This window comes from Syzygium oleosum, unplaced genomic scaffold (genome assembly GCF_021117445.2).
Source record: "Syzygium oleosum isolate NSW1041296 unplaced genomic scaffold, Sole_v2.1 Sole_v2.44, whole genome shotgun sequence".
Taxonomy (NCBI): domain Eukaryota; kingdom Viridiplantae; phylum Streptophyta; class Magnoliopsida; order Myrtales; family Myrtaceae; genus Syzygium; species Syzygium oleosum.
This window is the reverse complement of record NW_026607528.1, coordinates 2,071,589-2,093,111: the sequence shown is the minus strand read 5'-3', so window position 1 is coordinate 2,093,111 and position 21,523 is coordinate 2,071,589. Positions and strand designations below refer to the sequence as shown.

The following is a 21,523-nucleotide window of genomic DNA, read 5'->3' as shown; positions in this document are numbered from 1 at the left end:
GGCATCCAGCTTCATGCTAGGCATCTTGGCTCAACCAAGGCATTCCAGTTTAACCGAGGCATCCCGGGGCTAGCTCACCCGAGGCATCCGAGCTCAACTCAGGCATCCTAACTCAACTAGGGCATCCCGGCGCTAGTTTACCGAGGCATCACCGCCAATGCTATGTGATAATGGTCTTCTTATTTTATTTAGCGATCACACATCATGGGTCACACAAGCCGGTTTATTATCTTGATTTCATTAGTCCATGCAATCAAGCCCAAAGGCGTGCAATGCTTGTGTAATCATGATCTCTAGAACATTCGCCTATCATGCGGATCGCGGTCGACGGCACGTGGTTCAGTCCGCCATGTCGAACGCCGGCTCGGAGCCGAACTTGGCTTGGATCTATACATCTCAATGTAAACCTGCACCAAGCCGAACTCGTCTCGTGACGCCACAACATGAGTACGAGATTATACGACACCCCGTTTCGTGACTCGTACGTGCCTTGACTTACGATTATGAAACAGAATAAGAAACATTCATGCAAACATTGAGCATCACAGACACGGTCCCTACTTGAGCCAAACTCATAACACCATGTCCTATCCTCTTATAAATCAACAACCATGGATGAGAACATCAAGCATGGTAACAAGCGATGCGTGCAACATCGAGACAAATAACAACACGCAAGTCTCAACAAAGGCTCGGGTGGGAACTCAAGCCAACAACGCATCATAACTTCCTATCCCGAGATTAGAAAATCCACTTACATGCCGCGTTCCAACCACGTAGCACACTGTCCTATTCAAGTGTTAGGGAATTCACTCACCTATAATCACCTATAATCATAAGAAACGTCTACTGCGGTCGGCGGTGGCAAATGGCGAGAGAGAGAGAGAGAAGTGTTTGGCGTGAGGGTGAGAGATGAGAGAGAGGCGTGAGAATGAGAGATGAAAGAGGAAGAGGAAGTGTGTGTGTGGGGTAACTAAGGGAGGGAAACTAAGCCTATTTATTGTTCCCCAAGTTTTGGCCACTTGCTCACCAAGCTTTGATCAACTTGTTCATCAAGATTTGACCAACTTGCTCACCAAGCTTTGATCAACTTGCTCACCAAGTTTTGCTTTCTAGAACCCTCATTCTTGTCTCTCGTTTCCCTCTCAGTTTCCCCCTTCGTGTGACCTCCAATCAAAGCATAGCATAGCTCATTTGAAAGCTCAGGATGAGCACATTAAATCACCAGAAGACATCATGTTGAGATTCCAACGTTCTCATATAGAAATTGATGAATCTGTGAAATCTGACAAAACCGGCAGTTTTGTACTGTTCACGAAATCGGACTTGAAAACATAGTAAATGGACTCCAAAAATTCTCAAATTTGGATATGTTATAAAAAATACCTTAAAAAACATTTTCCATGAAGAACAAAAAATCTGAATCTTTTTGTAAACAAAACTTTTAATAGCTCAAAGACAGAATAAAAACAGTTCGTTGGAACAGAATATTTGCTTTTCAAAGTAAGCTCTTTCCAGTATCCAAATCATCTCCAAAAATTCCCAAATTTATGTATGTTATAGAGAAAGAAGTTCTCAACAACTTTTATAAATAAATTTTGTTCAAATTCGGCCCAGAAAAGTTTGTAGAAAATCGAGAAAGTGTGAATATCACAGAAATACCCATTATTTGCAGTTTTACACGGTCCGAAATTAGGCTATCGTACCACTCATATCAAGCCCAAAAATTCTGAAATGAAAGTATGTAAAACTTCAATATGTTTGGAGAAACTTTTAAGATAGGAAGTGTTTGAAAATTCGGATCACAAAAGTCTCCACAAAAATAACAAAATGAAGGGGTACAGATGATCCGAATCTGGATTTTCCAGAACAAGAGTAAAATTTGCTCTGATTGGAAAACCACCAAACTTAAACCATAGCCATTTCTCAGGGACTGAAATTGAGGATGCTACACCAATATACGAAAGCCCTTGTCCATTTGCCGAAACTAGAACCTTTATCTACCTAGAACAAAGAAGGGGTTAAAGAGCTTTGTGGAACTAGTAAGCATGGTCAATTTCAGTTGTATTATTGTTTGAAATTATGATGCAATGCGAGTGCTCAAATCATTGATATAAGAAGTGGTAAGTGATTAACCTTTATGTTTGAGAGTTGGAGATTCGTTGAATTTAATGGAAATTAGGTAAGTTCTTATCTTGGTTATCTAGGAAGTAATGGGAATTCAATATTAAGTGATGATCTTTTGAGTGATAAGTTCTTTATTAAGATTTGTGGTTTAAAGATAAGTTCTAGTTTGGAAACCAATGATGCTAGAGACAACTATGGGAAAATTCGTTGGAAGACAATTGAGGTTGGAATTTAAAGAAGTGGATCTTTATCTTAGTGCTACGATTGTAAGTACACGATAATCATTTTAATATGATGATGTTATGAGTCATGTCTTCGGTGCATTACAAGTTAATTGTCCCATGATGCTAAATGACCAATTTTTGAAATAACGTGATTAATGATCTAACTCGACGTGTTAGTAAGAATATGAGAAGTATTTGAAGGTTTTTATACAGTAAATAAGAGTTGATTTGCATAAATCTTCAAGTCGATGATGTGATATTCTTGAGAATGAGGTTGATTAATGGAATAGGCAATTGATGTATGATATGAGATTGATCAACGGAATTTGATCATTGATATATGATTCGATGTTGTTGATTTATGTTAGTTTTTCTGATAAGTGTAAATTTTGTGGAAAGATATAACCCACTTTTGTTATTGTAAGTACACGAAATATGGTATTTGAGAGTAATGAGTATTTAAGTATTTTACTTTTCATGTGACCGCATATTTCACTGTTCTTTTTGATCATATGCATATGAACTTCTACTGAAAGGAAATAACTTATATGTTGTACTTATATTATCTATCGGATTTGGGATTATTGAGTTTATGGTATTGGTTTGTAAGTATGCACATTAGATGCTTGACTTGCTTAGAAGAGTTATGTACTACTCATTAAGTTGTGGTTGCTCCCTCCATTCATTCCAATCCTTTTTAGGTTATTTAGTTAGTGGCTAATAGGACATGAATGATATCTACAGGGAATTTTGATAGTTAAATTTTGGATATGAGTTGAAATAGTTTGATACATTGCCTAAAGTGATATTTGTTGGGTTTAGTTGAGTTGGAAGTGTACATGAACTTTTGATGGATTGTAGAAACTTTGATCCTTTCACCAACTTGCTAGTTGACCATACATACATACATACATACATACATACACACATAAGAACAATACTAATGAAATTAAGATAAACGAAATTCTTCGACCAACACATATATAATGCTCCATTCAACAATAGTACCCTGATTGAATCATCATCAATCTTCACTGGATTAGGTAATACTGTGGAGGCCACTAGAGGATCCGCATTGAAATAGATCAACTTATGACCAGTATGTTATATTCACATAATGAAGCCTTCTATCATCAATCTTTTTTCTAAGATTCATTTCCATGGAACGAGGAAAGCAGGTCCTTTATTCATGCAGTCTATACATTTGGGAATTTGTTAACATATCATTTTCTTGAATTCCTTCTGTGACATTCCGAATTTCGACCTAGTTTTGGAATTTATAAAGCGTGTATTTCGTCAGTGTGCTTATGGTAAAATCTCGCCCGGAACTGATCACTCTTGGGTTATTTTTTTAATTTGAGATTTCGCTAAAATCGCACTTGATCGAATTTGGCCGTTATTTAAAGCCCGAACTTTGGTGTCAAATTTCTCGGAGTTTTGTGATGAATTTAATTGGACGGTGTCGATATTATTGTGGTCAGCGTCGATATTGCCCGGGATTGGTGAAAAGTGAAATTTGGACCGGGTGCAGATTTGGACTAGTAGATCTACCTCTTAGTGTATTTTAGTTAGTATTTTTTGCCCTTTTTCCTAATTTTATAATTAGGATTTTTCGTGGACCGTCGGATCGATTTCGGGTTTGAACGTGGGTTGTTGGATCGCACTCGATGTGGTTGACTTTTCCCTCTCTCTCTCTCTCTCTCTCTCTCTCTCCCCTCTGCCGCGCGTCCCTTCCACCCCTTTGCCCCAAGCACGTCCCCTCTCTCTCTCTCCTCCTTCTTTTCTTCTTCCTTTTTCTTTCTCTTTTCTTCTTCCTCTCTTCTTCTTCTTGGCCGAGCTCCTGCTTTTTGCTTCTTGCTGCTCACCACCCGATCGCTGCTCACCCAGCCGTAGCTCGCCGCCTGCCTTGCGCCGTTGCTTGCCCACGAACGCCGCACCGCTGCCGGCCGCGCCATCGCCGCCTCGACCCCCCCTCCTTCCCCTTCCCCTGTTTTTCCTTTGCCTCGACTCGCCCCTGTTCCGCCTCCCTCACGACCGCCGCGCGCCGCAGTTCTGGATGCCATTACCCCCATCGGCTCGCCACCACCACCCCAGCTTTCCCCCTCAAGCTGCCGTCGCCCCCGCTGCTCCGGCAACGACGCGGCTGCCTCTGCTTCGCCCCTGTTCTGGACGAGCCTGTCGCCGTCGCCGCCCAGCAGCTGCTCGTCTCGTCGCCGTCGTCGCCATACAGCCCAACTCGCCGGCCGTTTTCCTGCTCGCCTGGCCGAGCCCATCGCTGCCGTCGTCGCCGCCGCCATCGCACGTCGCCACCGCAGTGTCGCCCAACTAGCTGGCCGGCTCGCTCACCAGCCAGCCAGGTCGCTCGCCCAGCTCGCCGGCCGCCTGCTCGGGCTGTGACCGAGCACTCCTGGCCGTCCCTACCGTGGTCGGACTGCCCCGGCCGTAGCTGAGCCCGTTGCCCGCGCACCTGGCCACCTTCCCGGCCATGGCCAAGCCGGCCAACCGCTTGCCCATCGTGCCCAGCCGTCGCCCGTCCGCCTGGCCGAGCACCTCGCTCGTGGTCGAGAGTCCCGAGCCATGGCCGAGGACCGTGCCGAGGCCTTGCTCGTTGGCCGGCCGCTGTACCCTCGCCCGCGCCGAGCCGCCACTGTCCCGACCGGGCCATTTTGGCTCCTTGCCGATTTTCTCCGGGCCAAACCTAGGTAAGTGACTCCCTAAACCCTACTTAGTATAATGGGTATTATTAGACTTGTTTAGGGATTGCTTAGTGTCGGTTTGATGGCTAAGTTAGGGCCCAATGTGAGGATTGCATGTGGCTAGTTCTTAGACTAAATTGTGGTGACTTTTGGGGTCATTTGGTGGCTGTTCATGGCTGGTTTGTTGTGCAATTTGTGAGTGAAATTCTATGCTCAAGAGCGGTCGACTCGTGTTGGTTTGTGGTTTGAACGTAGCCGGCTTGAATGACGGAATTGTGAGCTATTGTAGTGAATTTATGATTTGGAATTGGGCACTTGAAACGTGTTAGATTGGTATTGACGAATTGTGTTGTGGCGTGTGTGCATGAGGAATGTCTTGAGGCGTGGTTACGCGGGACTGAGCCCGGATTGATTGGAAGGCTGCCAACCTGAGGCGTGATTACGCGGATCGAGGAAAATGTCCAGAGGCGTGGTTACGCGGGATTGAGCCCAGATTGATCAGAGGGCTGCCAACCTGAGGCGTGATTATGCGGGTGTGGCTAGAAAGGCAAGAAATGACTTGAGGTGTGGTTACGCGGGTCGAGAGAAATGTCCTGAGGCGTGATTACGCGGGACTGAGCCCGGATTGATCGGAGGGCTGAGCCTGAGGCGTGTTGATGCGGGCTGTGAGAATGGACCTGAGGCGTGTTGACGCGGGTCGTGGATAGTTGCTCGGCCACGTATGCAAAATGTGTTTGGTTAAATTGAGTGAATGTACGTGGTTATGGCGCTCGACTGTTTATGTTATGTTCTTGAGTTATTATTGCATTGTGGTGATTTAACTAATATGCAGAGTTGGCACTTGATTTAAGGCGAGGTAAGTATGTTTGTGTGGATTCGAGTGTGTTGGCTGTTAGATTGCATGTTAGACTCGTCTGGGTATGCATTGGCCTAGGTGGGGTATAGGTTGTCTGCTTATTGAGATTTATTCTCATTGCTGTAGTGCAAACCATTTCAGATCCCCAACCCCGACTTTGATCATGCCGCTGCCTCGGCGTTTTGGGGTCCCTATGCATACAGTGCATGAGAAGACCGAGTACCCGGTAGGTCCAAACGAGACTTACATTAGGCACCTTACTTCAGTCTGGGTAGATGTGGGCTTAGTGGACGTGCCACACTTACCTGGCCTGGTTCTATCGTGATGGGTTGGAGCTAGTAGGCCCAATCCGGGGTTTTGAGGGACAACAACACGGTAACGAGGATGCCGTCGATTGGGAGCCCGAGGACATGTATGCTCCTTACGATGAGACTCAAGACACCGAAGAGCCCTCGGAGAACCTTGGTCCCGAACCCGAGCCCGTACCAGAACCGGTAGCGCCTACGGATCCCGAGCTCGAGGAGGAATTTGAAGAGCCCGAGCCTGAGCTAGAGCCCGTGCCAGAGCCCTTGGAGTCCGAGCACGAGGAAGAGCCGATCGAGATCAACTTTGACACGGAGTCGGAGTCTTCAGGGTCCGATTTAGATTGGGCACCGTAGAAGCGTTTGGGTGCCGGGCTTAGAAGCTTTTTGGTAGAGCCCTTTTTGTGCAGCTATCTAGCTTACCCTGCCACCTGTCCCTTTTTGATGATGATGGTGGATGTAACCCTAGGAGCCTAATGTCTGACTGATTTCCATTATTATGAAATTATTATTTTGTGCTATCCTTCTGTCATTATCTTTTGTCTGGGTTGTTTTTATTTCGCTTCCGCTTGTGTATTTATGTGGGCATCTCGTTTGGGTCGGCGACGCGTCCTCGGACGTTGCGTTCGATACGACCGCCGTAGGGGTGTCGCGAGCCTGTTAGGGTCCGGGGCGTGACACCCGCAGTTGATTTGTTATCAGAGCAAGGTCAGCTCAATTTAAGTTAGTTGAAGCCTAGAGTGATAAGGAGCGATGACTTTGGGGTAGCCAGTTAGGGAGACTCGTGTGCCATGCGTACCCCAGACTGTGTGATTGTGGTTGCTGAGTGATCTTATGCATTAATGTGCGAAGTGCAGGTGCGTCAGGATTTGAGGTAAGTGCACGAACCTTGTTGACTGCGATTGAGTGCTGTTTGTGATTGGCTATGTCACGCCTCGAACCCTATCGAGCTCGCGACATCCCTCTTTGATCAAATTAGTGCGACGTCCCAGGAAAAACGTCGCCGACCCAAACGATCACATCAGAGTTTGCACACGGCGAAAACCAGAACATAAACCCTGATAGTAAAATCATGGGGTAATAGGGAGAGATAATTCACCAAGCCACCAAACATAACATTACACATCCATTAGTCACTTCTAGCAGTCACCAAATTTACATCAACCTATAATACACATACAAACTCGCTTCTCCGGGTCACGTCATCAACTCCAAAAAGGTTAGTAGTCTGGGTATATTCTATTTCCAAAATGGGACACTTCAAAAAGCTTGGCTACCCCTAGTCTAGCCCCTACGCCCTGTAGACGGCGTCCATTCCGATTCGATCTCCCCAGAATCCAAATATGAATCCTCCTCAGGCACGTGCTCCTCTGAAGACTCGGAGTCTGCCTCGATCTCGATCGGGTTATCCTCATTCCCCGACTCTAATGGCATCTCAATCCGTTCCTCGGATTCAGACTCTTCCTGCAAATTTTCCTTATGCTCCTTCCCTGGTTCTTCCTCTGGCTCTACCCCTAAGTCTACCCAGACTTCGGTCGTATGTTTGATCCAAGCCAAATTGTCGTCTACCGAATACTCTACAACTGAATGCTTGGTGTGCATTGGTATACCAAAACGCTGCGGCGGCGGCGGTAGTAGATTCATGGCTCAGGGCGAGGTTCTGAAATAATTTGGTTAAACAACCATGAGATAACTCTCAATAAGTTGACAGCCTAAACCCCACTTAAGCTACCACGTATCTCCAGACAAGTCCAAACAAACAATCATTCAACACATACGAATCACGCACAAAATTGCACTTACCTGGGCACAACCTGAACATTAGTCTCAAATACACGAAATTCAAACCACATACGCATTCCAAGCCATTCTCATGCCCAACAGCACATGTCGTACACACAACAATTCCGAACCCCACATTTCACACTCATTCATGCACTATCACACCATTTTAATTTTCCATCTCTTTCCTCGGCCCGCGTAAACACGCCTCAGGCCCCACATTCCTATCGCGACCCGCGTAAACACGCCTCAGGCCCGATCTCACTTTCCACTTGCCACATCACACAATCCTATCGCGACTCGCGTAAACACGCCTCAGGCCCGATCACATTCTCACTTGCCACATCACACATTCTTATCGCAACCCGCGTAAACACGCCTCAGGCCCGATCACATTCTCACTTATCACATCACACTTTTCACTTTCAATTTCTTTCCACGGCCTGCGTAAACACGCCTCAGGCTCAACATTCGTATCACGACCCGCGTAAACACGCCTCAGGCCGGTTCAATTCCCCGCGTAAACACGCCTCAGGGATTAAGTGATCACGCGAACATGCCAACACGCCATATTTTATCTGTACCCCGTGTAAACATGCCTCAGGGCTTTTTAGTGATCATACGCACATCACACGCCTCAAAATCTCACACGTTCACATACTCGAACATTAATTAAATGCACCCAATTCAATCATTTCAATTCAGCCCCTAGAACATCCAAACACACATTCAGGCATCAATTCCAGTCACAAGGGCAGCAACTATTCAATCTCGACACCCCCACCATTCCGCTCATAAAACTGAACATCCATAGAATCAGGGTAAATCTGGGCAGTTTACACAGTGACCGAAATCCCATCAAAATAAATAGTAAACGAACTCCAAAAATTCTAAATTTTGGATATATCATAAAAAAATATCTTGATAAACATTTTTTATGAAGAACACGAAATCCGGTTCAATCTGCAACCATGCCTTTTTGTCCCTCGAAATCAGACCAAAATCAGTTCGCTCTAACGGACTATTTTGTCCTCAAAATACATTTCTTTCAACACCCAAATCACCTTGAAAAGCTTTGAAATTTTTATATGTCATAGAAAAGAAAGTCGCCAACAACTTTTGTGAAAGAAGTTTATTAAAAATAGATCTGGAAAATTTTATAAAAATTCGGCAAGACAAGAAGGTCGGGATGAACAGTGTTCCGGGTAGTTTTAAGACGGTCTGAAAATGGGTTTTCGTGCGACCCAAATGGCCTCCAAAAATTCCAAATTTAAAATATGTTATATTTCAAGATGTTGGGAGCAACTTTCATGAAGATCAAATTTGGCCAACAAAATTCTCCAAAAAAAATAGTAAATCGGATGGGTACAGTAGTCACGAATCCGAGTTTTGAATTAAACAACCAAGATTCAAGTTCTAGCTCACACCCATGGATCTCCAACCCACAAAACTCATTCCCAGATGTCTAATCCAACATGCAACAGCCACTAACAGCCGTGATCAGCCACCAACAACCACGATCAGCACCCTAATCAACCCCTAAACTACCCTAAATCACGTCTAAACGAGTCCGTTAATACCCGATATCCTAAATAGGGTTTAGATTGTAACTTACTTGAAATTTCCAAGCAAGCACAACCTATCCAAGGGCGACAAGGCGGCTGGAATGTGGCGGCTACGGCGGTCCGGCTGAACGGCGGCGATCGGCTACGGCGGCGGTGGCTTGCTTAGCCGGCTAGTCACGTCCAAGGGAGGGAGAGAGAGATCGCCGAGAGGGAGAGAGAGAGAGTGTGAGCCGTGAGAGAGAGAGAGGGAGAGAGAGAAAATGGTTTATATACTCCAATAATTGTCCCCCTTTTTGCAAAATGACCATCTTGCCCCTCTCTCTACTTTTCAATCGACGGCCACGATTCGTTCTTATCTTGAGATCAATGGCCGAGATCGAATCTTTTCAAAAAATATCCAAGGGTAAAATGGGAATTTTTCAAAAAGTCCAAGGGCAAAATTGTCCAAAAATTGCCATTTCTAAAGTGAGGGTGAAATGACCAAAATGCCCTTCCCCATTTACACTTGGCCTTAACAAAGTCTCAAGGGTAAAACGGTCATTTTCCATTTCTCGGACGATTCTAAGGCTGAACATGCTAATAACAACGTCGTCCAAATGATCTGTCGTAACTTTCTAAATTTCCAATGCCCAACTTGGTCTCTAATTAATGACTAAATTTTAAATAACGTAACTTGAGCGTATCTCAGACTAACGGGTGGCTTTTGGGGAAATTCGCACTTTTGACCCGTGGCCGATACTGAATCAAGCCGCGTTCAAGTTCACTCGGGTCGTGACGACCTCGGTTGTCACTTAATTGCGAGGATCGATCGCTAGTTCCGACGGGCACGATCGTTCGGTATAGTTTTAGGGTCATTCGTCAGTTCATCTCGTGGTCAAGCGGAATCACCTGCGATCCACTATTATGACAGTGGCGAACTGATCCCTAACTATTCTTGGATCGGCCTGCATTGGCTCAAAATGTCACCTCGACAATTCTATGGTCGAAAGTCAGTTCACGATCGAGTTTCTTTGGTCTCGCGAATTTAAATCCCCAATTAGCCTTTCCCTAACGGTTAGTATCCCAGGAATGATCAGTTCCGGACGAGATCTAACTACAAGTACGTTCATAAAATCATTCATTTCATAAATTCCAAGTGGGCAAAATTTCAGAATGTCACAGGCTACCTGCTTGGTGAATTGTTGTTGTGATTCATTGCCTAGGGCTTTAGATTGGTATAGTTGGCCTAGGTCTTTAATTTCTGAGTGGAATTATAGCAGGTAGGCGAGTGTGAGATCCCATGAGAATGAGTAGCCGAGGAAGAGGTCGAGGTCGAGGTCGAGGTCGCGTGGCTTCGCAAGCTGGAGTTGTGGAGGATCCCCGGGTGGATGGAATTCTGAGGGCACTACAAGAAGTCGGGATTTTAATGGGTAGATAGACTGAAGAGCGGAATGCTACTGTCGCTGCTACTGCTGAGGTTGCTGTTGCCGCTGCCAACGAAGCCAATGGGAATAATGGAAACAATAGGAACCACGAGAATAGTGGGCACCCCGCTCAGGGCCAAGTGCAGGCAAACAGGCCGATGTCTAAGCTAGTTGAGCAGTTTTTGAAGTTGAAACCTCCGAGGTTTGATGGTAGAGTTAATACTGAGGCTGCACCTCGATGGGTGGAAGAGCTAGAAAAAGCTTTCGAAGTCCTGGGATGCACTGAAGAGGAAAAAGTAACCCTAGTAGTATATCAGCTTCAGGAAAATGCAAGCGACTGGTGGAGAGCCACAAGAGGCCAAGTGTTCCCTGCTGGTACTGCTCCGACTTGGACTGTCTTTACTGAGACTTTTAACGGTAAGTATTTCTCGAAAAGTGCCCGAGAGTAGAAGCTGGCAGAATTCATGAGACTTTGCCAGGGTCAGACATTGGTAGACCAATATGAGCCCGAGTTCGCAAGGCTGTCCAAGTTTGCCCCAAGAATGGTAGAGGATCCAGTGGACAAGGCCAAGAGGTTCCGAGATGGACTGAAGCCGGTCCTCCGCAATCAGATGATCTCACTGAACTTGAGAGGATATCATGAGATTTATGACCGGGCTCAAGCAATTGAGCGTGATTTGATGGATCGGGCTGTCGCCTCTGGATCGTGGCAGGCCCCGGCTTGGGACAACCGTCGTTTTAGGAAGAGACCTATGACGGGAAATAATCATTTTGTCTCTCCTATACAAAGAAATATCGGGAAGTCTAATCGCTTTCAGAACACCCCGTGTAGGTTATGTGGAGGGAGACATGGGAATGGACCTTGCCCAAATAGGGGAGGAGCGTGTTTTCAATGTGGCGAAAGGGGCCATCAGATGAAGGACTGTCCCAACAACAGGCAGGCTAAGTTGCTTGCACTCTTGCCACCACCGCCCCGGAATGAAAATCAATTTGAAGCTATCCTGCCGGCTAATCAGAATAGGCCGCCGGCCCAAGGATGAATATATGCAATGGCGAGGAGGGAAGCTGAGGACGCGCCTGGCATGGTCACAGGTACGGTCTCTCTTTGTGATCATGCTGCATATGTTTTATTTGATCAAGGGGCGTCGCATTCATTTATATCTGAATAATTCGTTAAATTATCTGGAGTTGAGCCGAAACCACTTGAAGTTATGCTGTGTGTGACTATCCCGTTGAATGATAAAGTGCTGATTGCGTTTGGATGCCCTAATTGTAAGATAGCGATTGGTGATAGGGAAGAAAGGATAGATTTGGCGGTTTTAGCTATGTATGACTTTGATGTGATTGTCGGTATGGACTGGTTAGTTAAACAGAAAGCTGTAATGGACTGTAGTAACAGAGTGATCCAATTTAATCCGGTTGGACATCCTAGATTCGAATTTGTGGAAAACCAAGGGGGAACCTCGATCCCTTGGATCTCGTCACTTGAGGTGACTAAGTTGTTAGACGAAGGGTGCCAAGGATTTCTTGCGAATGTAGTTGATTCGATGGCGCCGAGGCTAGAAGACATAGCCGTGGTGTGCAATTTCCCCGATGTCTTTCCTCATGAATTGCCGGGATTGCCACCTGATAGAGAATTGGAGTTTGTGGTCGAGTTGGCCCTCGATACGAAACCGATCTCGAAAGCGTCCTATAGGATGTCGTTGTCAGAATTGAAGGAATTGAAAGTTCAGATGCAAGAGCTACCGGATAAGGGCTTTATTTGCCCGAGTACGTCTCCATGGGGAGCGCCAGTGTTATTCGTGAGAAAGAAGGATGGGTATTTGAGGTTGTGCATTGACTATAGACAGTTAAATCAGGTGACCATTAAGAATAAGTATCCACTACCAAGGATAGACGACCTGTTTGATTAGCTGCAAGGAGCATCGATATTTTCTAAGATCAACTTGAGGACAGGTTACCATCAACTGAGGATTAAGAAAGAGGATATATCAAAAACGGCATTTTGGACGAGGTATGGGCACTATGAGTTTACAGTAATGCCGTTCGGATTGACTAACGCCCCTACAGCCTTCATGGATTTGATGAATCGGGTGTTCAAGGAATTCCTGGATCAGTTTGTAATCGTGTTTATAGACGATATCTTGGTATACTCACAGAGTTCCGCCGAGCACGAGTTACATTTGGAAAAAGTTCTACGGACTTTAAGGGAACATGCACTTTATGCTAAGTTCAGTAAGTGCGAATTCTGGCTTCATCGAGTGGCGTTCTTAGGACATGTGGTATCCGAGAAAGGAATTGCAGTGGATCCGACGAAGATTGAAGCCATCACGAATTGGCCGAGACCAACAACAGTAACCGAGGTTCGGAGCTTCTTAGGTCTAGCAGGTTATGACAGACACTTCGTGGAATGGTTTTCGGCATTAGCGATACCGTTGACGCGGTTACTAAAGAAGGAGACAAGGTTTGAATAAACGGATACGTGTGAAAGGAGTTTCCAAGAGTTAAAGCAGAGGTTGACGACTGCGCCAGTGTTGACAATCCCGTCAGGTCCAAGAGGATATGAGATCTACAGTGATGCGTCACTAAGGGGATTGGGATGCGTGCTAATGCAACACGGAAGAGTAGTGGCATACGCATCGCGACAATTGAGACCGCATGAGCTGAATTATTCGACTCACGACTTGGAACTGGCCGTGATTATCTTCGCTCTTAAGATTTGGAGGCACTACTTGTATGGGGAGAAATTTCAGATTTATACGGACCGTCAAAGTTTAAGGTACTTGTTCTCCCAAAAGGAATTGAACATGAGACAACGTCGTTAGATGGAACTCCTCAAGAACTATGACTGCGATATTCTGTATCACCCTAGAAAAGCTAATAAAGTAGCGGATGCACTGAGCTGGAAATCAAGCATCGCGCATATGATGGTCAAGGAATGGACTCTGTTGGAGGGAGTTCAGGATTCGGAGTTTAAGTTGGAAGTGAGTCATGTCTCAAGTTTGCTTGCAGCATTGAGGATTGAACCGGAAATCCAGACTAAGATTAAGGCTTTACAATCGACGGACCCGGAGATTAAGAAGATTCTGAAAATGGATGTCACAAAAAGGAAATCGGACTTTCAGATACCCGAGGATAGGATTCTGAAGTTCCGCGGACGGTTGTGTGTGCCCGGTGATGCAGAACTAAAGGAAGAAATTTTGTCAGAAGCCCACCGTAGCAATTACAGTATTCACCCGGATAGTACGAAGATGTATCAGAACTTGCGACGGTATTATTGATGGAACGGCATGAAAGTGGATGTAGCCAAGCACGTGGCTAAATGTTTAACATGCCAACAAGTGAAGGCGCAACATTGCAAACCGGGTGGAATGTTGCAACCATTAGAAATCCCTGAGTGGAAATGGGAACACGTCACGATGGACTTTGTAATGGGATTATTGAGGAGCCAGAGGGGTCAAAATTCAATTTAGGTGGTAGTCGATCGATTGACAAAGTCAGCACATTTTCTGCCGGTGCGAAAGAACTTCGCCTTGGAAAGGTATGCCGAGATATACGTGCGACAAATAGTCCGTCTGCACGGAGTGCCAGTGACGATTACTTCAGACCATAATCCTAAGTTTACTGCCGCTTTTTGAAAAAGTCTTCATATGGCATTAGGAACGAAGTTACAGTTTAGCACGGCCTATCATCCCCAAACGGATGGCCAGTCTAAAAGGACGATTCAGACCTTGGAAGATATGCTACGGGCATGTGTATTGGATTTTAAGGGTAGTTGGGAGGAACAGTTGTATATGGTTGAGTTTGCCTACAACAATAGCTATCAACAGAGTATCAAAATGGCACCATTTGAAACGCTGTATAGCAGAGCTTGCAGAACACCAGTTTATTGGGATGAAGTTGGTGAGAGGAGCACCACGGGTCCAGAGTTAGTTCAACAGTCAGTCGAAACAGTCAAGGTGATTCAGGATAGGCTTAAGACCGCTCAGAGCCGCTAAAAGAATTATGCAGACCAAAGACGTAGGCCTTTGGAATTTCAAGTGGGGGACCACGTTTTCCTCAAAGTATCGCCGATGAGAGGATTGTCACGGTTTGGCAAGAAAGAGAAGTTGAGCCTGAGGGACGTGAGCCCATTCGAGATCTTAGAGAGAATTGGTATTTTGGCCTATCGTCTCGCACTACCGCCGAATTTGTCCCAAGTTCACAATGTGTTTCACGTGTTTATGTTAAGGAAATACGAACCGGATTCAACCCACGTGCTGAATTATGAAGAAATAGATGTGGACGACAGAGTGTCGTACGTGGAAAAGCCAGTAAGGATCGAGGACAAAATGGAACGAGTGTTGCGGAATAAGACAATTGTGATGGTCAAAGTAATTTGGGAGCATCATGGAACTGAAGGTGCGACATGAGAAAGCGAAGAGTTGATGCGACATCAATACCACCATTTGTTCAAATAATTGGATTGAGTTGTAAATTTCGAGGACTAAATTTTTGTAATGAGGGAAGAATTGTGATATTCCGAATTTCAACTCAGTTTTGGGATTTATAAAGCGTGTATTTCGTCAGTGTGCTTATAGTAAAATCTCGTCCGGAATTGATCACTTTTGGGTTATTTTTTTAATTTGAGATTTCGCTAGAATCGCACTCGATCGAATTTGGCCGTTATTTAGAGCCCGAAATTTGGTGTCGAATTTCTCGGAGTTTCGTGATAAATTTAATTAGACGGTGTTGATATTATTGTGGCCAACGTCGATATTGCCCGGGATTGGTGAAAAGTAAAATTTGGACCGGGTGCAGATTTGGACTAGTAGACCTCCATCTTAGTGTATTTTAGTTAGTGTTTTTTGCCCTTTTTCCTAATTTTATAATTAGGGTTTTTCGTGGACCGTCGGATCGATTTCGGGTTTGAACGTAGGCCGTTGGATCGCACTCGATGGGGTTGACTTTTCCCTCTCTCTCTCTCTCTCTCCCCTTTGCCGCGCATCCCTTCCCCCCTGCCCCATGCACGTCCCCTCCCCCCCTCACGCTAACGTCCCCTCTCTCTCTCTCCTCCTTCTTTTCTTCTTCCTTTTTCTTTCTCCTTTCTTCTTCCTCTCTTCTTCTTCTCGGCCAGGCTCCTGCTTTTTGCTTCTTGCTGCTCATCGCCCGACCGCTGCTCACCCAGTTGCAGCTTGCCGCCCGCCTTACGCCGTCGCTTGCCCACGATTGCCGCGCCGCCGCCGGCCGCGCCATCGCCGCCGCGACCCCCTCTCTCCGTCCCCTTCCCCTATTTTTCCTTCGCCTCGACTCTCCCCTGTTCCGCCTCGCCCACGATCGCCGCGCGCCACCGTTTCGGACGCTATTGCCCCCATCGGCTCGCCGCCACCACCCCAGCTTTCCCCTCCCCAAGCCGCCGTCGCCCCTGCTGCTTCGGCGACGACGCGGCTGCCTATACTTCGCCCCCTGTTCCAACCGAGCCTGTCGCCATCGCCGGCCAGCAGCCGCTCGTCCCGTTGCCATCGTCGCCGTGCAGCCTAGCTCGCCGGCCGTTCTACTGCTCGCTTGGCCTTGCCTGTCGCCACCGTCTTCGCCGCCGCCGTCACTCGTCGCCACTGCCGTGCTGCCAAGCTAGCCGGCCGGCTCGCTCACCAGCCAGCCAGGCCACTCGCCCAGCTCGCCTGGCCGCTCGCCCAGCTCGCCTGGCCGCTCGCCGACCGCCTGGCCGCTCGCCGACCGCCTGTCCGGGCCGTGACCGAGCATGCCTGGCCGTGACCGAGCATGCATGGCCGTCCCTGTTGTGGCCAGACTGCCCCGGCCGTGGCCGAGCCCGTCGCCTGCGCACCTGGCTGCCGTCCCGACCGTGGCCGAGCCCGCCCAGTCGCTCGCCCGTCGTGCCCAATTGTTGCCCGTTCGCCTGACCGAGCGCCTCGCCCTTGGCCGAGATTCCCGGGCCGTGGCCGAGGATAGTGCTGAGGCCTTGCCCGTTGGCCGGCCGCTGCGCCCTTGCCCGCGCCGAGCCGCCACTGCCCTGATCGGGCCATTTTGGTCCCTTGTCGATTTTCCCTGGGCCAAACCTAGGTGAGTGACTCCCTAAACCCTACTTAGTATAATGGGTATTATTAGACTTGTTTAGGGATTGCTTAGTGTCGGCTTGATGGCTAAGTTAAGGCCTGATGTGAGGATTGCATGTGGCTAGTTCTTAGACTAAATTGTGGTGACTTTTAGGGTCATTTGGTGGCTGTTCATGGCTGGTTTGTTGTGGCATTTGTGAGTGAAATTCTATGCTCGAGAGTGGTCGACTCGTGTTGGTTTGTGGTTTGAACGTGGCCGGCTTGAATGACGGAATTGTGAGCTATTGTAGTGAGTTTATGATTTGGAATTGGGCACTTGAAACGTGTTAGATTGGTATTGGCAAATTGTGTTGTGGTGTGTGTGCATGAGGAATGTCCTGAGGTGTGGTTACGCGGGACTGAGCCCGGATTGATCGGAGGGCTGCCAACCTGAGGCGTGGTTATGCGGGTGTAGCTAGAAAGACAAGAAATGACCTGAGGCGTGGTTACACGGGTCGAGGAAAATGTCCAGAGGTGTGGTTACGCGGGATTGAGCCCGGAATGATCGGAGGGCTGCCAACCTGAGGCGTGGTTACGCGGGTGTGGCTAGAAAGGTAAGAAATGACCTGAGGCGTGGTTACGCGGGTCGAGAGAAATGTCCTGAGGTGTGGTTATGCGGGACTGAGCTCGGATTGATCGGAGGGCTAAGCCTGATGCATGTTGACGCTGGCTGTGAGAATAGACCTGAGGCTTGTCGACGCGGGTCGTGAATAGTTGCTCGGCCACGTATGCGAAATGTGTTTGGTTAAATTGAGTGAATGTACGTGGTTATAGCGCTTGAGTGTTTATGTTATGTTCTTGAGTTATTATTGTATTGTGGTGATTTTAACTAATATGTAGAGTTGGCACTTGATTTAAGGCGAGGTAAGTATGTTTGTGTGGATTCGAGTGTGTTGGCTGTTAGATTGCATGTTAGACTCGTCTGGGTACGCATTGGCCTAGGTAGGGTATAGGTTATCTGCTTATTGAGATTTATTCTCATTGATGTAGTGCAAACCATTTCAAATCCCCAACCCCGACCTTGATCATGCCGCTGCCTCGGCGTTTTGGGGTCCCTATGCATACAGTGCATGAAGAGACAGAGTACCCGGTAGGTCCGAACGAGACTTACATTAGGCACCTTACTTCAGTCTGGGTAGATGTGGGCTTAGCGGACTTGCAACGCCACACTTACCTGGCCTGGTTCTATCGTGATGGGTTGGAGCTAGTGGGCCCAATCCGGGGTTTTGAGGGACAACAACACGGCAACGAGGATGCTGTCGATTGGGAGCCCGAGGACGTGTATGCTTATGACGATGAGATTCATGACACCGAAGAGCCCTCGGAGAACCTTGGTCCCGAACCCGAGCCCGTACCAGAACCGGTAGCGCCTACGGATCCCGAGCTCGAGGAGGAATTTGAAGAGCCCGAGCCTGAGCTAGAGCCCGTGCCAGAGCCCTTGGAGTTCGAGCACGAGGAAGAGCCGATCGAGATCAACTTTGACACGGAGTCGGAGTCTTCAGGGTCCAATTCAGATTGGGCACCGTAGAAGCGTTTGGGTGCCGGGCTTAGAAGCTTTTTGGTAGAGCTCTTTTTGTGCAGCTAGCTAGCTTACCCTGTCACTTGTCCCTTTTTGATGATGATGGTGGATGTAACCCTAGGAGCCTAATGTCTGACTGATTTCCATTGTTATGAAATTATTGTTTTGTGCTATCCCTTTGTCATTATCTTTTGTCTGGGTTGTTTTTATTTCGCTTCCGCTTGCGTATTTATGTGGCCATCTTGTTTGGGTCGGCGAAGCGTCCTGGGACGTCGCGTTCGATACGACCGCCGTAGGGGTGTCACGAGCCCGTTAGGGTCCGGGGCGTGACACCGTCCTTGTAATCAAACAATGTCCAAGGATGAAGATTAAAGAATGCAAAGAATTATTAATGGGCTAGACCTTATTCCCAAGTCAAAGGAAAATTACAATGGATTCTCGAGAATAAATCAAGGGAACAATCGAGGATAGCCCTTGTATCCCATAATTTTCCTCATATACATCATATACTTTTCTATAGAGCAATTATGGACTCTAGAGGAAGTCCATTGCTCATAGTTATTATAATCAAATTACCCAACCTCTAAATCTTGGAAAATAGAAATAGAGGAGTCCCCTCATATACATATGTATGCCTTAATTCAAATCATCCTACTAATCATCGGTAAAAGTTTATCTTACATTAATCATCATCAGTAATAACAGATAAAGTAAGATTTTTAGTTATAATGAAGAATGTTTCTTGTTTGAGCATGATTTTCTATTGAACTGGAGACAGTAGTTGTTAATGCTTTTCTGCACATGCAAGCAATGCTTTTGATTGACATTCGAACTTATTACTACGATCTCAATTCCCAGAGAAGGCTTTCAAATATCAATGGTTTTATTTGATTTCATTCAACAGATGAAGTTAATTTTCATAAGAGTATCGCCATATCTTGTCATATTTTTTAGCGTTGTAATCAATTTTATGTCTAATAGTTAATTATTTGTAGCAAATGTAATATTTAAGTAGAGAATACACCTTGTCCATAGTGAGCACTTTTATTTAGGTAAAAAGAAGGAGTTGTAATAAAAAAGTGTAATTATGGCCAAATACTCTCTTTCTAAAATGATTACCAGTTCATAAGTGACTTTAACAACATTAAGTACATCAAAACACCTAGCAGTACTTCCTTCAAAAGCACTGGTGTACTCACTACTAAACACTTGACATAGCCATTTTTATTAGGTACGAAAAAAAGGAAAGCTTGTTATTATATGTTCACTAATTTGCACCTTCAGTTGAAAATCCGGGGCTCCCATAAAGGAAATGGACTCTGAAAGTGGGTCTGCCCACGTTGAGCAGTAATTCATATCATTTAGGTCTTGTCACATGCTTCTCGAGATTCATCGGGTCTCTCTCAATGAATCCGTCGTCGATGAATTTAAGAGTGCGGAAATAGGACACCCCTCCATAGCCTTCAGAAGGGAAATGGTCGCTCCCCATTTGCGTTGACGTAGGCCCACCACTCGGTGAATCGTAGGCTATCTCTCCGCCCCAATCAATTGATCAGCAGGGCCTCTTAGAGAAGTGAAGATTTTCAAGGGCCAAAATCCCACTTCCATGTCCGCAATGCTCAGCTCCCACTATCCAGTATAATAATTCTGAAATACTTTTGTTAAAAGAGAGAAGACTCGAAAATATCCCGTGTATAATTACCCAAAAGATTTTTCTGTTACCTTTGTAATCTTTATTGGTATGTCACATTGCTCTCCACCGTAGGTGGAAACTGGTTGAACCGCAGTGCCTAGAGCAATCTGCTGATCTGTTTGCATGAATCCTCTGCATTTGTGATTATAGTAACCTGTTTCCTTATAGCCATCAATCTAAAGTCCACCCAAGAAAAGCATGTCAATGTTTGATATGTTTGTGAAAGTTTTGTGAATTGTAAGTGGTCAGAAGAGTTAAGAACTCATTGTCCAGTATATGAAAATCTCTATCTGCCCGCTATCACTCTGTTCTCTATTAACCTATAATAAAAACACAAACCCCTTATCTTTTAAATATACACACATTTAGAATGCCAATCATGCGAAAATCTTCAAATTCGATCATTTTAAGTTCTTACCAACCATCCGGCCTCCGCATTGTTCACTTCCTCATCCGGTATCCCAAATCAACATCCGCAATGTGCAACCACCAATCCCAAGTGTCTTGATTCTGAAATTATCCCTTTGGTCAAGAGATAGAAGACTGAAAGTATGTGCACGTATTTCTTTGAATAGATAAGTTCTACAAGCAGAAGGAAATGAGACATAGTCAGGGATAAGCAATGCATTTCAGCCTGAGGTTGTTTTATGTCACTTGAAAGATTGGCTCTGAACTTCCCATTACCTTGATTATGGATACATATATGTCATGTTGTTGTCCACTTTAGATGGAGATAGGTTGATTAAGAGATCCTAGAGCGACTTTACGATCGACTTGCACAGACCCAGGACATTCAAGATTGTAACAACTAGTGTCTTAATAGTCATCAGCCTAGATCCCTCCAAAATAGACACGTCAAGTTCTAGTCTTGAATCTTGTAAGTTATAAGTTTTGAAATTATTAAAGAACTCACAATCCAATATATGAAGGCCCTCGTCCATCTGCAGAAACTAGAACCTTTATCTACTTGAGACAAAGAAGAAGTTAAAGAACTTTGTGGAACTAGTAGGCATGGTCAATTTCAATTGTATTATTGTTTGAAATTATGATGCAATGCAAGTGCTTATATCATTGATGTAAGAAGTGGTAAGTGATGAACCTTTATGTTTGAGATTTGGAAATTTGTTGAATTTAATGGAAAATAGATAAGTTATTGTCTTGGTTATCTAGGAAGTAATGGGAATCAATATTAAGTGATGATCTTTTAAGTAATAAATTCTTTATTAAGATTTGGGGTTTAAAGATACTGTTGAGTATGTCTTGA

General features: G+C 45.7%; 1 protein-coding gene across 1 annotated transcript; it reads left to right on the top strand.

Moving 5' to 3' along the window:
• The first annotated feature begins 11,113 nt into the window (after window positions 1-11,113).
• LOC115694248 (uncharacterized) lies at window positions 11,114-11,995 on the top strand. The gene is made up of 2 exons (XM_030621365.1): window positions 11,114-11,372; window positions 11,451-11,995. Exons 1-2 carry the CDS (start codon window positions 11,114-11,116, stop codon window positions 11,993-11,995), a joined length of 804 nt encoding a protein of 267 aa, XP_030477225.1.
• Window positions 11,996-21,523: the final 9,528 nt, after the last annotated feature.

Excerpts from the sequence above, each read along its gene's own strand:
- LOC115694248 (XM_030621365.1), top strand. The coding sequence starts at position 11,114 with ATGTCTAAGCTAGTTGAGCAGTTTTTGAAGTTGAAACCTCCGAGGTTT. Across the intron at positions 11,373-11,450 it reads CTTTACTGAGACTTTTAACG|ACCAATATGAGCCCGAGTTC; the intron begins GTAAGTATTTCT and ends AGACATTGGTAG.